Below are 16708 nucleotides of genomic sequence, written 5' to 3'. Positions count from 1 at the left end.
TTACGTCTTTATTATTTCGATTCTTTTAACACATATAAATGTCCTTTTATATTATATCATTCTAGATAACTTGAATACACACAAAACTTTTTATTTTTTTAGAAAAAATATTTGAGTGTATTCAAATTGTCGAGAATGAAAAGTATCAAAACATTAACAAAGGAGAAAAAAATTGCACGAAAGAAAAGTATAAAAAATACGGTGATTTTACCAGAAAAAAATCAACCTATCCTCCTCAAGGAGGATACCATGCCTCCGGTACCATATTAGAAAGGATAAGAGAAAACAATAAAAAAAAGTTTATATCTATGCAAGTTATCTGGATGATACAATATAGAAGAGTATTTATAGGTGTTAAAAGAATCGAAATAATAAAGACGTAATATCCTATAATAAATATTCAGATATGCTAAATAATGCTAATTGATCTAATTGATCCTAATTATACTCTAACAAGAAGAAACTCCAAATCTCAAACTATTATTTCATATGATGAAATTCACTTAAAAAATATAATAAATACTAACTAAATTTTAAAATTAAAGCATAATCATGAATCAATACTAATAATACCAAATATGCAAGTCACATACAAATAACATAAAAAGAATTTAGATTCTCTAAATTTTAGATTTTTATTTTAGAGGATAAAGTGAGATCTCCCATCATTGAATGTTTTCTCCCTCATATTTTCTCTTGGTTCCACCTATAAAATATATGATGATAAATCATACTTTACCTTCTAAAATAAAATTCAAAATTTAAAGAATTCAAATCCAACACAAAACATTACATATTAGTCTAAAATCTTATATTTCTTAAACACAAAACAATAATTTAAAATATATATCGTCACTGAGCCGGATCATGTAAAATGAACTATAGTTTAAATCTAATTAAAATATTTTTTAAATGTTATTTTTTATTTTCGGATCAAATTTATACCACTTCAAACCCAAACCAACATATACAAAAATACTTCGAATTTGAGTTGGATCTTTACGTCGGACCAAATCATATACACCCTTAATCCAAACCCCTCAATAAGTGATCTCAAATCTGCCACAAATTACCATTACGATTGTTAAGCTCACACTTGGGAAGGTCCATATAATATCCATCCATTGAACTTATTTTATATCTACTTAATATACTAAAATTGGGTTTTCCCCCAACTACTAAAGGTGACGTGTCGATCTCTCATGCCTCCATTTTCCCTCCAAAACGAATAAAATTTTTTTTCTATTCTAAATTATTTTATTGTAATTATATTATAATTAATACTAAATGAATAATATATAATTATACTAATTTAGCAACATATCTTCATTATAATTATATCAAATCAATATTTAATGCACTATTAAACTACTTATCAATTATCAATTAAAAATACTTTTAATAATTTTAATGATAATAATAATATCAATAATAGTAATAATAATAATAAAAAATCTTTGTTGCCCGATTCACGTATATCAAATAATTTTTTTAAATTATTTTATAAAAAATATCTTTAATATAATTATATTGTAATTAATATTTAATGAATAATATATAATTATACTAATTTAGAAACATATCTTCATTATAATTGTATCAAATCAAAATTTAATGCATTATTAAAAAATTACCTTAATAATAGGTAATTTACATATTTATTTTTTTTACTAAAGTCTATATATAGTGTCTTCCTGTGGTACATGAATCTAAATTTGAGAACATATATTTTATTAGTGGCAAGTTATTAACCCATTTATATTGATAATAATAATAACTTTATTAGAATAAATATCAAATTTTATTCCTAATATAAAAATATAAAATTTAATTCCTTCCATCTTCATTTTACCACTATAAAAGACCATGTATACTAGAAGAAAATATCATTCGTTTTCCAATAAATCTTTCATTTGATAGTTTTTACAACAATTCTTTTTCTTCCTATGAGGCGTCGTTGCAAGAAGGCAACTATCGTGGACACAAACTACCACACTCTCCAACTTTCGTGCTCATCATTCGGAGCTATATAAGATATGTTATATATGAAGTATTTATAGACCATGGTGTTATCATGTATGCATAAATAAAAAATGTTTCGTATTTAAATTTAAGTCATTTACCTGTTTGTAGTATATTATAGTGTGAAATTACTTTCAATATGTGTTGTGTAACGATATTATTATGTTCTAATTTAAACTTTTACTTTAGAACTGTATTATGATTTTATCTCATCATTTTTTCTTAGATATCAAGTTGACGTATTTTTATTTATTATTATTATTGAAACGGATGTGATATGAAATGTACCAAAAAAAAAAACTCTCACATTCAATTTATTTTATTGTATTCTTCTATCTATTCTATTTATTTTTATTTTCTTCTTATTCATTTTATTTTCTTTCTAAATATTATATAATTTATTATAATTTATACCAATATATCTACTTAATATACTAAAACTGAATTTTTCCCCAACTTATGATGGTGAGATGTCATTTCCTCGTGAATCCATTTTCCCTCCAAAATGATTGCACTATTTCTCTCTTTTAAATTTATTTTTAAAAATTATCTTTAATTGAAATAATTATATTATAATTAATATTTAATCAATGATACATAATTATACTAATTTAAGATAATCTCTTTATTATAATTATATTAATCTCTTTTAAATTTATTTCAAAAAATTATCTTAATTATAATTATATAACAATATTATACTTAGTATTTAATGAATAATTCATAATTATACTAATTTAGAAAAATATCTCTACTATAATTATATAAAATCAAAAATTAATGCATTATTAACCTAATTATCAATCAGAAATATTTTTAACTATTTTAATTATATTGTTTTAGTTCTATTTTTTATTCATTATCCTAAAATTTTATTAGTGACAAGTTATTATCTTAATGGTGACCTATACATTAATAATAATAATAATAATAATAATAATAATAATAATAATAATAATAATATAGAAAATAATATTTTAGAAAATTATAAATTGGTTATTAATAATGATAATTATATGATTAATTTTTAGTAATCATTAAATATATTTAATATAAATAACTAAGTTTAATTAGTTAACAAATAAAAAGAAATATTATTGCACAATTGTAGAAGTAACAATGTATTATATATATATATAACCAATTTAATATTAATAACGATAATTATCGTTATTATTCAATAATAATAATAATAATAATAATCTTTTCTTTAATTAAAACATTCATCTAATTGAATTAATATAAATATTTAATGAAAATAAAGGATGAATTTTTTGGTTTGAAGGATAATACAATCGAATATTCTTGAAGATTTTAAAGTTGTGAGTATATATTCTTTTTATATTAATATACGCATGCATATTACCTCATTTTTTCCATAAATGGAAAATAACATTTATCCGTTAAATTTGTTAGTTGTTCAATCGATTCATCTTATTTATTGTGATTGAGATTGATATATAAACAAATATTTTTTTTCTTCCATTAATTTTAGTAAAGAAATCCATGACGTAAAATAAAATAAAATAAAGTCAGTATCTACTTTTTTTCTCAATATTTTTTATATTTACGGTAAATATTAAATATAGAAAAGAAAAAAAATAATATTAATTATTATCACTTTTATTTATTTACATTCATAATTAAATTTAATATAATTATAGTAAGTCTCTATAATTATAACAATTTATATCTGCTACATATATAGCAATTATATTATATATAATTATATATCTCCTCTTTTATATATACTTAGCAAGTATTTCTATTTATATAATCTACTTAATATATTAAAATTATGTTTTTTCTCAACTAATGAGAGTGAGGTATGAATTTTTCATGAATTCATTTTTCCTCCAAAATGAATGCATTTAATGAATACTGCATAATTATACTAATTTAAGAAAATATCCTTATTATAATTATATAAAATTCATATTTAATACATTATTAAACTACTTATCAATTATCAATCGAAAATATTTTTAATAATAATAATAATAATAATAATAATATAATAATAATAATAATAATAATAATAATAATATACTTCTACTTAATATACTAAAATTGTATTTTTTCCTAATTAATTGAAGTGATGTGTCAATTTTTTATAAATTCATTTTTCTTTTAAAATGAAAGCACTATTCTCTCTTCTAAATGTATTTTAGATATCTTTATTATATTTATATTACAATTAACATTTAATGAATATTGGATGATTATACTAATTTAGAAAAATATATTTATTATAATTATATAAAATTAATATTTAATACATTATCAACTAATGAAAGCGAGGTGTCAATTTTTAATGAATTTATTTTCTCTCCAAAATAAAAGTACTATTCTCTCTTCTAAATTTATTTTAGAAAAATAAAAATTCCATGTTGAATATAGGTGGCAAGTTAAAAAAAATAAGCAAGTTAATGGAATCAAATCATATTTCTATAACATATATAAAAATGTATATTTTTATTATATAAAAATTGAATTTCTGTACTTCATGATGGGCGTGGGATACTTCTTAGCGTGTTTCTTAATTTATTTTTTATAACTCATTGAATACAATTTATTACAGTAAATTAATTATATCAACTAATTGATTTGATTAGGTATTTAAATATCACACGATTTATTATAATTTATATCAATCAAATAATTGTAATTTATTATATCAATTATTTTAATTCATTAATTTATAAGGTACATAATAACATAAATGATTTGTTACTTATACTGATTAAATACAATAAATATATATTAATTTAGTTAAAAAAATCATTGTCTCCTATGTTTTCTATTTATTTTTTTTAATTCATTAAATCCAATCAATTATAATAAATTAATTATATCAACTAATTAATTCAATCAATTATTTTCTAATTTATTTTTTTGAATTCAATAAATCAAATAAAATTAATTATACTAATTATTTGTATCGACTAATTGATTTGGTTAATTCTTAAAAATATTTTTATTTAATTTATTTTATTTATTTAAATATAGTTAATTAGTTATTTAATTTTTTTAGGATAAATATTAAATTCTATTTCTAATATAAAAATACAAACTTTTATTCCTTCTGTTTTTATTTTACCACTATAAAAATACTAGAAGAAAATATTATTCATTTACCAATTACTCTTTTGTTGGGTAGCTTTTACAACAATTCTTTTTCTTCCTATGAGGCGTCGTCACAAGGTAACTATCATGGACACAAATCAGCACACACTCTTCAACTCATGTGCTTATCATTCAGAGCAATATATGATATATTATCCATTAAGTATTTATAGACCATGGTGTTATCATGTATACGTAAATAAAAAAAATCCGTAAAAAATTCGTAATTAAGCTTAAGTTATTTACCTATTTGTATGGTATATTGTAGTGTGAAATTACTTTTAATTTGTGTTGTGCAATGATATTATGGTTTAATTTAAGCTTTTATTTTAGAATTGTGTTATGATTTTATCTCATCATTTTCTCTTAGATATTAAGTTGATGTATTTTTATTTATTATTATTGAAGCGGATGTGATATAAAATTTGTAAAAAGAAAAAAAAACTCACATTCAATTTATTTTATTGTAGTTTTCTATTCTTTTATTTCTTTTTTATTTTTTGTATTCATTTATTTTTTTAATATCATATAATTTATTATAATTTATACCAATTAATTAATTATAATTCATTATATCAGTTAGTTTAATTAATTAATTTATAATATACATGATAAAATAGATCATTTGTTACTTATACGTTTATTTTTCTAAAATCTAAATCTGAATTATTAATATTTTCAGTTTTTGTTATGAACAAAATATTATTAATAATGAATAATAATTAACCACTCATACTTTTGATCAAAGTATTTGGATAGTTTTTATATTTATTAATATTAATTATTGATTATTTTTTCATAAATAAATTATATTATAATTTTATGTTAAAGTCATTCTTCTATTTGCTTTTACTAATTTATTATCTAACTATTATATAAAATTAAAATCGTATTAATAAATTTAATATTAAAATTAATTTGATTTTTTATTATTTAGAGTGTTTTTCAATCAATAATTTTATACTCTTTTTTTTTTCAGTTTCATTTTGAATTTTAATTTAGTACACAAAGGTAGTGAAATTCCATTGATACTGAAATAAAGTTACAAAAGGGTCCATAGGGTAGAATAAGTAAAATAATGTGATACCCACATTGCAACATCTAAATAAAACAACTTAGAATCTAAAATGTTTATCTTTCTCTTTCTCGCCGTCTATTATATTATCTATTCTATCTATTCTATTATATAAAAATCGAATTTTTACCTTTAATGATAGAATCAACATAACATGCTTCTACTTTATTTTGTTTAACTCATTAAAAATAATTCATTATGATGAATTAATTATATCAACTAATTGATTTGAATAGATATTTAAGTATCACACAATTTAAAATTAGGTATATTAATTATTTGATTTAATTTTTATGATATATAAATTTAAAAAATAAATTAAAATAAGATAATTTATTACTTATTTAAATTGAATACAATAAATATAAATTAATTTAGTTAAAATTTTACTATTTTCTAATCTTCTATACATAAAAATGACAAAACAAAATTATAAAAATAATATTTTTATCATTTTTGTTATTTTAATTTTTTTTTTTTTTGCTTTTTTATGTATAATTTTATTTTATATTAACTTTGTTTATTTAATAATAAAATATACTCATATTAATTCTATCATATAATAATATATTTTTCTCCTATATTAATCGAAGAATTTTAATAGTTATCAACTACATCTAATAGAATAACTAAGAAGTGAGAACTACGAGAAGTTAAACCTAGGTTCAAAATGTTGAAACAAAGAAAAGAAAACGGTGGATATATGATTAGAGAAAAATGTATAATAATGACAAAATATACTAAAATTGAATTTTTTCTCCAACTAATAAAAGTGAGGTGTTAATTTCTCATGAATTCATTTTTTCTCTAAAATGAAATCATTATTTTCTTTTCTAAATTTATTTTAGAAAAATATATTTATCATAATTATATTACAATTAACATTTAACGAATAGTGCATGATTATACTAATTTAGAGAAATATTTTTATTATAATTATATAAAATCAATATTTAATACATTATCAACTAATAAAAGTGAGGTACAATTCCTCATGAATTCATTTTTCCTCCAAAATGAAAGCACTATTCTCTCTTCTAAATTATTTTAGAAAAATATCTTTATTATAATTTTATTACAATATTACAATTAGCATTTAATGAATAATACATAATTATAATAATTTAGAAAAATAAAGTCCAGTAATTTATCTTCCGACTGCACACGTGTGTAGAATAACTTTTAAGAAGGAGTCATGTACAGTAAATACGGTCGATGATTGTAAAATTGTATGCTAATATTGATATAATATTATTTTAAGTATATGTTTTGCAGGCATCAAAGAAAAGTGTTGAGTTGTTTTTTAGTAGATTTAAATTATTTATTGTTTATTAGAGAATTTTGTGCATTAGAATTCTCTAATAATTTATTATTTATTTTGAGTTAATTTTGATATGTTCTTACTTGACAGTAAAATAACATATAAAAATTTGTTGGTGGGTCTAAGTATTATTAAGTTATTTATGGTCACATTGAGTATATATGTTTGATTTATTGATGAAAGTAGATTACTAAAACCAATTAATAACTATTTTAGGATTAATATATTTAACACTAGATTAAGAAAAATAAATAAATCATAACATATTATATTTTTATTAATCAAATTATTATAATTTAAATTAATCTTAACAAAATAATTTAAAATTATAATTTTAATCTTATCACGTGCCATGCATGGGTTAATACAAGTTTAAATAACAACTTTAATCTTATCACGTGCATGGCATGGCACGGGTTAATTGTTCTTCATTTTGAGCTGATTTTGGTATTTTCTTACTTCACAGTAAACCAACATATAAAACTTTGTTGGTAGATTTAAGTATTACTAGATTATTTATGATCATATTGAGTATATATGCCTGATTTATTAAAAAAAATAGATTAAATAACTATTTTATAGTTAATACAATTAACACTATATTAAGAAAAGAAAAACAACGCATACAAGTTATTCTTTTATTAATTAAATTATTATAATTAAAATAAAATTTAACATAACAACTTAAAATTATAATTTCAATCTTATCACGTGCATGGCACGGGTGATTAAACTTGTATATAGATAAAATTCGATAAATTAAAGTTGACCACTTATTACAAGTTACAAGTAGTAAAATATATTTAGCTATACTTGGCAGCCATGAGAATGCAAAAGAAGCAATATTTTACTCATACAACAAACACATCAATGGTTTTACTGCTCTACTTGAAGAGTAAAAAGCAGCTGAGATAGCAAGTAAGTGTAATCATCATATTTATAATCATTAATCATCCTTTCTTAAACTAAGTGTTGTTTAAACAATTTAGCTTGTCTTCTACATCTTCCCATCTTTTTAAAATTATTATAATAGTATTTATTTAGAGTTATGAACTTTTTAAATAAAATTTTAATTTATAAATTAAACAGGGTATTTTGTAGATAAAAAGGATTTTTTTTTTTTTTTTTTAAGAAAATCCAAATGTGGTGTCTGTTTTTAAGAACAAAGGGCACAAATTAATGACTACAAGGTCGTGGGAGTTTTTGGGGCTTGAAAGTAGCAATGGAATTGTTCCGAAAGACTCAATTTGGGAGAAAGCAAAATATGGGGAGGGTGCAATTATTGCTAACATTGATACAGGTGAAGTCACCTTCTTATCCTCTTAAGCTTCTATCTAGTCAATAATCTCCATTCTCCACTAATATTAATGTCAAAGAAGGAGGCTAATTTATTTATTTATTTTTTGGTCTCATTGTATCATATATATATGTAAGATATTTTTCTCGAGTGTTTGATCAGTAGGATAGTATGTGATAGATAATCTAAACTAAAGGAGCATAATAGAATATAGTAATATACAGATAATTTTCCATATTTGTTACTGTGTCATGAAATTCATAATTATTCTCCTTTTTTTTAACTTTCTAAAATTTTATCTACTAAAACATTACATAAATACAAACAAAAAATTAAGGATGTTCATGGATCGAATTTGATCTGCATATTCACGATATTTACTCGAATCCAATCTAAAAATTACGAATATCGATCCGATCCGCAAGGCTATCAGATCGAATCCGATCCGCACACTAATAGGATCAGATTGCGAATTTTATGAAAATATCTGCATTCCATAGATCCGCAAAAATAAATAAATAAATAAATAAGTACTCTTTTTATGTTCTATTTCAACTAATAATGATCATATATCTTGTATTATTTTATTTTTATTATTAAAAAAGTATATTTAATAATGTTTTAAGAGTAAACATATTTAAAAGAGTAGAAAAATAATATTTTATTGATATTTTTTAATAAAAATAAATTTTTTAAAATATTTTTATATTTTGCGGATATATCCGAGATTCGATACTATCTGATCTGCAAATGTGCAGATCGGATCTAAACTTAAAAATCGCGAATATTGGATCTGATATGATGATTTTAGTTCAGATCAGATCGAGATTTTTGTTATATCCGATCCGATCCGCATTCACCCCTACTAAAAATCATTCATATAGGTTTTTAAACAAAAAATTAGTACCGTCAAAATAAATTAAACCCATCGAACTAACCCGTTTTAATTTTGCAAAATTAAAACGTACTGAGCCTAATTAATCAAAAAAAAATAATGGGTTAAACAAGTTAGTCTACGCCATAAATGGGTGGGCCATTTACATTTTTTTATATTAAAAAAAAAGCATTTTTTACCAATATGAATGTTATTGTGATATTTAAATTAAAAATGAAAAAAAGAATATGAATGTCAATTTATAATATTAGTGTATATATGTTTATTAATGCTCAATTAATTTTTTTGTCATTCAAGCATACTATATAGTATATACACAACTTTTCTTCTTAAATATATATTTTTTTTAATTTTTCATTACATTCGACCTATTAACAGAGTACAAAAGAGAACATTCGATGATTATTAACCCATTCTTTTCGACATTATTACCATCAAGAATGGGGTCATAATCAAGAGATACAAAGCAAAATTCTCAAATAGTTACGAGACACAATAAAAATAAGGAATAATAGTATAATACAACACTCATTTTCAACCACACCTGCATACCATTTGAATGCTTCAACTGTTCAACACCTATTGCATGCACGTTGAGTATAAGGTCCACTACAGTCCCCTGCATATATTTATATATTCCTGCCTTTCAAACCTCTTTCAGCCATGTTACTAGTGCGCATCATAAAAGCCCCTACTACCTTCTCATGTCCACATATAATACCTTTCATACCTACTGAATCCAGATATTTTCTTCCTTCATCGCCTCTTACTTCACACTTCTTAGGCTCTGCCTCTGCTTCATGTTACTGGCTCTATTTCTCAAGAATTTTATTTTCGAACTAGTTTCTTTCTTTCTTAAATAATTGCAGACAAATAATATCTATTGGTGTTGTGTAAAAAGATCATTAATATCAGAAATTAACTGTAGTGTTTTTTATTTAAATTTTATTTTTCAGAGGATACCATTTTTTTTTTTTCAAAAACCTCATAAAAATAAATGGAAATCACCCAAACATTAACAAAAAAAACTATATTTTTCTCTGAAGTATTTATAGCTTTACCAATGGATTCATATATATTTTGTCATATCAATAAAAAAATAAAAATATCTCATTTTTATTTCTATTCACGTATAGTTAAACATTTATGTTACACCAAATTTAATTTATGTGAAAAATATGTTAAATAAACTGAATTTATAATATATAAATTTTCAATTCAATAATAAATTTTGTAAAACTAAAGTAATCAAATATTAAAAAAAAAATTGAATAAGTGAGAGTATTGTGGATTTTAGTGTGGCCGGACAAGCTCCAGCAGCGACCCGCCAAGTTTTTTTTCTTTATATAGAAACAACTCAAAACAGCCCAAATCCAATAACTATTTTAGCCTCAACCTGTGTTCTTTAAACAAAGAATGGAACACTAATCCCTCCCCTATACAACCGTCAGTCTCACACACCACTCGTCGCATTCTTCCAAGAGCTCTTGGTCGGCGCTCTATTCCGTCAAAGGCTTTGGACGCTCCTTTTCCGTCCGACCTCTCATTCTTCTCTCAACTCTCCTATCACTAGTTATTATTAAATTATTCTTCTAACTTAGCTCATGACAACAATAAAGAAGTCTCGTGACCCACAAATTCAGTCTAACAGAATACATTAATTCAATTACAATTTTAGTCTTTATTATCTTATTTTTAGTTGTTCTTATCTTATCTTTATTTGCTTTTATCTTTCATAGGACAATACTCTATATATATTTAGTTTTACCCTAAAAAAAGATAACAATAGACACCGATTTTTGTATAAATAGTTAGATAAGGGTGGAGCCGATCCACTTTGAGAAGGTTAGGTTTTCTTTTCTTCCTCGGAGATATAACGAATCAACAATGCCTCGCTACGAAGATAAATACGGCAACACACTTCAATACAATTCAATCAATCAACAATTAATAAAATTTCTTCATCTTTTCTTTTTCTATTCTTTCACAATTTTATCATGGTATCAGAGCCTTGGTATGCTCCTTGAAGAGGATACATAAGCTATCATCTTTCCGGCGAGAAATCATCCTACTTCTTTTTCAACCTGATGAATAATCAATCTTTCAATTCAGCTCAGAACCAATCTCTATTACATCCATCCAAGTAAAAATCTAACATCAGTCTTGGTTACACCTGTTCTAACAGGAAACAACTATCATTCATGGAATAGGCCTGCCTTCTTCCGGCAGTTTCATCTGCACCTTCTTCCGAGAGTTTCGTCTGCATTCTATTTTAGCAAATTCAATCTGCATCTATTTTAGCAGTTTCATATGCACTCTTATTGCACGCGCCCTCTTTTATTGCGCTCTACGCGCCCTTACCAATCTTATTGCGCCATATGCACCCCCTCTGAAGACCAATCTTATTGCGCTCTCCTTTTATATTTTTGTCGCCGGCAGCTCAAGCTCCGCCATACGCATTTTTTGAAGATCGCTGCTCAAGCATAGCATCTCCTTTTATATTTTTACCGCCAGCAGGTCAAGCTCCGCCGCACGCATCTTCCTCCGTGTCACCACGTCAGACCCGCTTTTCTCAATAATTTCATTGGCATCTTCCATCGGAGGCGTATTAAATTACTCTTCCACCTTAGCCCATGACAAGAATAAAGAAGTCTCGTGACCCACAAATTCAATCCAACAGAATACATAAATTCGATTACAATTTTATCAATTATTTCGATTCTCCTCTTTTTCTGTTTGTTTGAGGTTGGGCGCTACTCCTTTGAAGGTGGACGCTGTTTGTGACTGCTCTCCGGAATCTCGTCGGCCTTGTTGGAGATCAATGCTATGTGGTATCTGAACGAATAGCAAATGGCCTCAATCCTTCTCACGTGATTCCACTTGAAATCCTCTGTCATCTCTTTCATTTTTGTCCTCGGAGTTACTTGGAGACTTCCTCTTGTGCCGCTGATGGCAGTCTTATTTCCAAGTGCAAGAACATCATCACTCATAGCTGAATTTTTGTTCTGTTATTTAATTGATACTTGTCCTGGCCATTGTTAATATTTAATATTATTATTAGAAGCAGCTATATCTTGTGTTATTAATGGTGAATTATATGGTAAAGATGTAAGTTTACAGATTTTTCTTTTTATGGGATGAAAGAGAGATTGAAAAATGTAGAATCTACACTTTGAATAATAATAAAATAATAAAAAATAACTATAAAAGAAATTTATTTTCTCTCACTATATCACTCGATCTGTATAGTAGAGTGCCCCGTTGTTAATATATACAAATACAAATGAGAATGAATAAATAAGTGAAAGAAGGTATCAAAGAAACCCACAAGTGAAAGAAGGTAACAGGGGAACCCATGAGTGAAGGAAAGAAGGAAAAGTTCTTGAGAGTGTGGTACAGCAATAATGGAAGATTTAAAAGAGAGAAAAAGGATCCGATAGTTAAAAAGGAAGAGAAAGAGAAGACCTAAAAAGAGAAAGAGGTGAAAATAGTAACGATGATAGAGACCCAAATGAAGATCTTCAACTTTAACATCAAATTCCAATTTTTATTTATATTATATTTTATTTTGTTTTTGTTAAATCTGAGTAAATATTAAAATAAAAATTACTACAAAGATTACGGTAGTTACAAAATTACCAAAAAAAAAAAACGGAATGAAGTTTAAATTGGTACAAATTTTTTCATGTCAATTAAGTCAAATTGGTTTGTAGATGTTTTCCTGCAAGTTAAACATTGAAGAATAAATATGTGACCCACTCAAGAAATTTTATATTAAACTAGGTGTTGTGTTGGGTATGGGTATGGATAAGTCCGTGGAAACAAAAGATTTGTGTGGGAGAATTCTACCCAATGAACGGTATCTTCCAAAATCAGAACTCTAATCCTAAATAAGATTCTAATTTAAGCAAAACAACTACATACGGTCCATTGTGAGAGATAAATTAGAAAGGTTGATTCATATTAAGTTGGTATATTTTTACTCTGATGGGCATGATGATGATTCACATGAAAAACCAAGCATTTCCAATCCTTTTAAAGTGATAAGTGCAGAACTTCATATACCTCTTACTCCAGGGATTTATACAAATATTAAAACAAAATAACATACATAACTGAGACAGTATTTCTTTGAATTGACAAAGCTTTAGAAAACGGAAAAACCATTCCCAAGAAATGCAAATACAACTTTAGGCTATTTTAGTAGTTAAAGTTTAAAGTTGAAGATATTATAAACTTAGTCCATTACTTGGCATGCTAACAACAAATTATCTCTATCGCAGTATCACAGTCACAAGTTTAGTTTCATATCTCCTAAGCAGAAAAGGATTAATGTTGTTGTTGTGCTACCCAACCACAAATTAAGGAAACAATCACAGGAGTGAGTTTTTCTAGTTCAGAAAACTGATATCTGATAAGAATTTAAAAATCTAGATTCAAGTCAAGGCAAGTTGCGGCTAAATTGACAAGAACAAAGGAATTCTAAGGCAATTAAATCAATAGTTAGAACATATATTAGAATTCAGTCAAAATTATTCGATGTGACAAAGCATATTGATATTACTAAGCCTATAAATTCACAGGACAAGCCCTATTGCAAATATCTAGTAGCTCAAGCCAATGAACCAGTGTTTATACCAAAAAGGAACAGCAAGATTCATACGAGTGATCATAACACTATATGCCAGTTTACAGTTCCTAGACAATTATATATTGTTGTGCATGATTTTAATATTTTTCACTAATAAGTGAGACCTCGGACTATTTTGCACAAAGTTTTGGTGTTTTTCTAGTAGTTGGCAGCCACGAACAATATTGAAAAATGATAACATATTTTCATCTTGTCTTACCTCAATAACAAGTGTTGTATAGTCACCACATTCAACACTTGACACTTTTTTTTCAAGGTATGGCCAACTAAAAATTGGATGAGTTAACATGAAAGCGGGGAAAACCATAGAGAACAAACCTTCAGCTGGATCATTTGGGGTAGAGGGATCGATCCAGTCATACCATTTAACATGCATTGATCCATATAAGAGCTTGCTGAACACTGTCATTCCGGGATGATTATGCAGAGGAATAATAGATGAAGGGGGCATGCAGAAAATTCCTATCTACAAGGGATAAAATTATTGATCAAACTTCATGTAGTTATATTATAAAATTGCTGATTATGACATAAAGTTGATGTGGAGCTATGGGACTTAATACTTACAGAGAAGCTGTTGGACTCATGTAAATGCAAGTATTTGATTGGAGGTAATGGTTGAATGCCCCCATTACGCTCAAGCATTGCTCCAGACCAGTTCCTAACCGCTTGTGCCTCCTGTTCAAGACCAACATCTGATGGCTTGATTTTTTCTGAAAGGTTTTGTTAAAAGGCATTAAGAAAATGTCAGTTGGAAAGGAAAAATATTATGTGGTAAGATAAAGATAATCTAACATAAATCATATGATACCATAAGTTGCATGGTTTAAGAACTTGGACCTATATTCCAAAGTGACGAGGAACTTGAAGGAAATGAAAACGTATGATGCAAACTTAGGATGTAACCAGCTGATCAATTTCAAACTCACTCCAAATTTCAACCTTTTTTATGCTAAAGTACAAATTGTCCAGTAAATTAATTCAAGAATGACAAATGGAAATGAAGTTTACAAAAATAGCTTCACTACAAACTTATATTTATTTCCGTCTTAACTTTCTTAAATTTAAACAGAAAATCGGGATCCTTCTTTCACACTCGAAAAGAAGACTAGATCATTCAAAGTTTCAAGGGAGACTCATATTCAACTCTCAAGTAGAAAATTACTGACAAACTGTTACTGTCTTTACTAGCCCTAGAAATTTAACTGAGAACAATGAATTATATTACACTTAACTCATATCCTAATTATTCATCAATATGTATCACAACTAATCAAGCAAATGTATTTCACATTTTCACAAGTTTTTCACAACTCATAAGTGATGTTAACTCATTGAATTCATTGTGAATATGATGATTATATGCAAATTATTTGCATGAACAACAAAATAAAGTGTCCTAAAAAAGATCAGAAACTAAATTACAGAGAAGAAAATAATAAGAAAAAAAAGGGAAAGGGCAATATACCTAACTTCTCGCGAACTTTTTCAATAGCTTCGTCAGACACAGGTCCATCAGATGAAAGGGATGTATTGCATAACCTATAAAGTCTATGAACATAATACGGCATGTTGTCGAGGTGTGATCAACTTATCTGCTCAGAACAAAGCTCCGAAAGCAGCAAGCCGACAACACCTCCTGAGCAGCTTATCAATCTACTGGGTATGCAATTGGATAATAATTGTAATTTAGTTTCAGAATCAAAACCAACAGGTTATGAATCTGAATATCTGTGGATGTTCCTTCACAGCTAATCTAATTAAGTATACTCTAAAATTAGTTAACAAACTAAGCCATATATATATATATATATATATATATATATATAAATACAATATATATAAATACATTAGTGACTGAATTTAGTATACATACAAAAAACACTAAACTAAACTAACAAAGCAGCCCACAAACGGCAGGGCATTATAGAGGTACAAGACCTTCACCCTAGGTGGGGTGAGGCGGGGCGGGGTGCCTGCCAACAATCAGGCTTCTGGCCGGACTGGCCCGCCTGCTACCCCTATTAATTTCGTATCATAGGTATTTTTTTTCTGTCATTAGTGTTATGTATTTTCCGGGAGGGGGTGGGGGATTTGGGTACTTCCATGTTTGTGACTTTGATTGTTGGAGGTCCTAATGTGTCTGTTACCGTTGGGTGTAAGTTGATGCGCTTTTGATGAAAGTAATTTGGGTGTGTAGTTTTGTTGAGAAAATGGGGTTAGTGTGTATCTGATATTCTATAAAATAGAATTTTGGGAACTCTAATTTTTTGGTACTTTGGTGAGTTAGAAATAGGAATGATATTTTTTTGAGAAAATGA

At 25.8% G+C, this 16708-nt stretch overlaps 1 protein-coding gene across 2 annotated transcripts; it reads right to left on the bottom strand.

Moving 5' to 3' along the window:
* Positions 1-11661: 11661 nt before the first annotated feature.
* LOC107614010 (plant cysteine oxidase 4-like) lies at positions 11662-16166 on the bottom strand. Of its 2 annotated transcripts, XM_016316320.3 has the most exons (4): positions 15856-16160; positions 14955-15100; positions 14706-14853; positions 11662-12764 (listed from the first exon to the last, which is right to left on the bottom strand). In XM_016316320.3, the coding sequence occupies exons 1-4, from the start codon at positions 15956-15958 to the stop codon at positions 12745-12747; spliced, it is 417 nt and encodes a 138-aa protein (XP_016171806.1). In that variant the 5' UTR covers positions 15959-16160; the 3' UTR covers positions 11662-12744. The 2 variants fall into 2 exon arrangements, with proteins under 2 accessions (XP_016171806.1, XP_016171737.1); XM_016316251.3 differs by lacking the exon at positions 11662-12764 and having other exon boundaries at positions 13282-14853; positions 15856-16166.
* Positions 16167-16708: the final 542 nt, after the last annotated feature.

Source organism: Arachis ipaensis, chromosome B1 (assembly GCF_059453495.1).
Source record: "Arachis ipaensis isolate K30076 ecotype BB chromosome B1, ASM5945349v1, whole genome shotgun sequence".
Lineage (NCBI taxonomy): Eukaryota > Viridiplantae > Streptophyta > Magnoliopsida > Fabales > Fabaceae > Arachis > Arachis ipaensis.
Note: the sequence above shows the minus strand (reverse complement) of the source record. Positions and strands in the feature narration are given on the sequence as shown.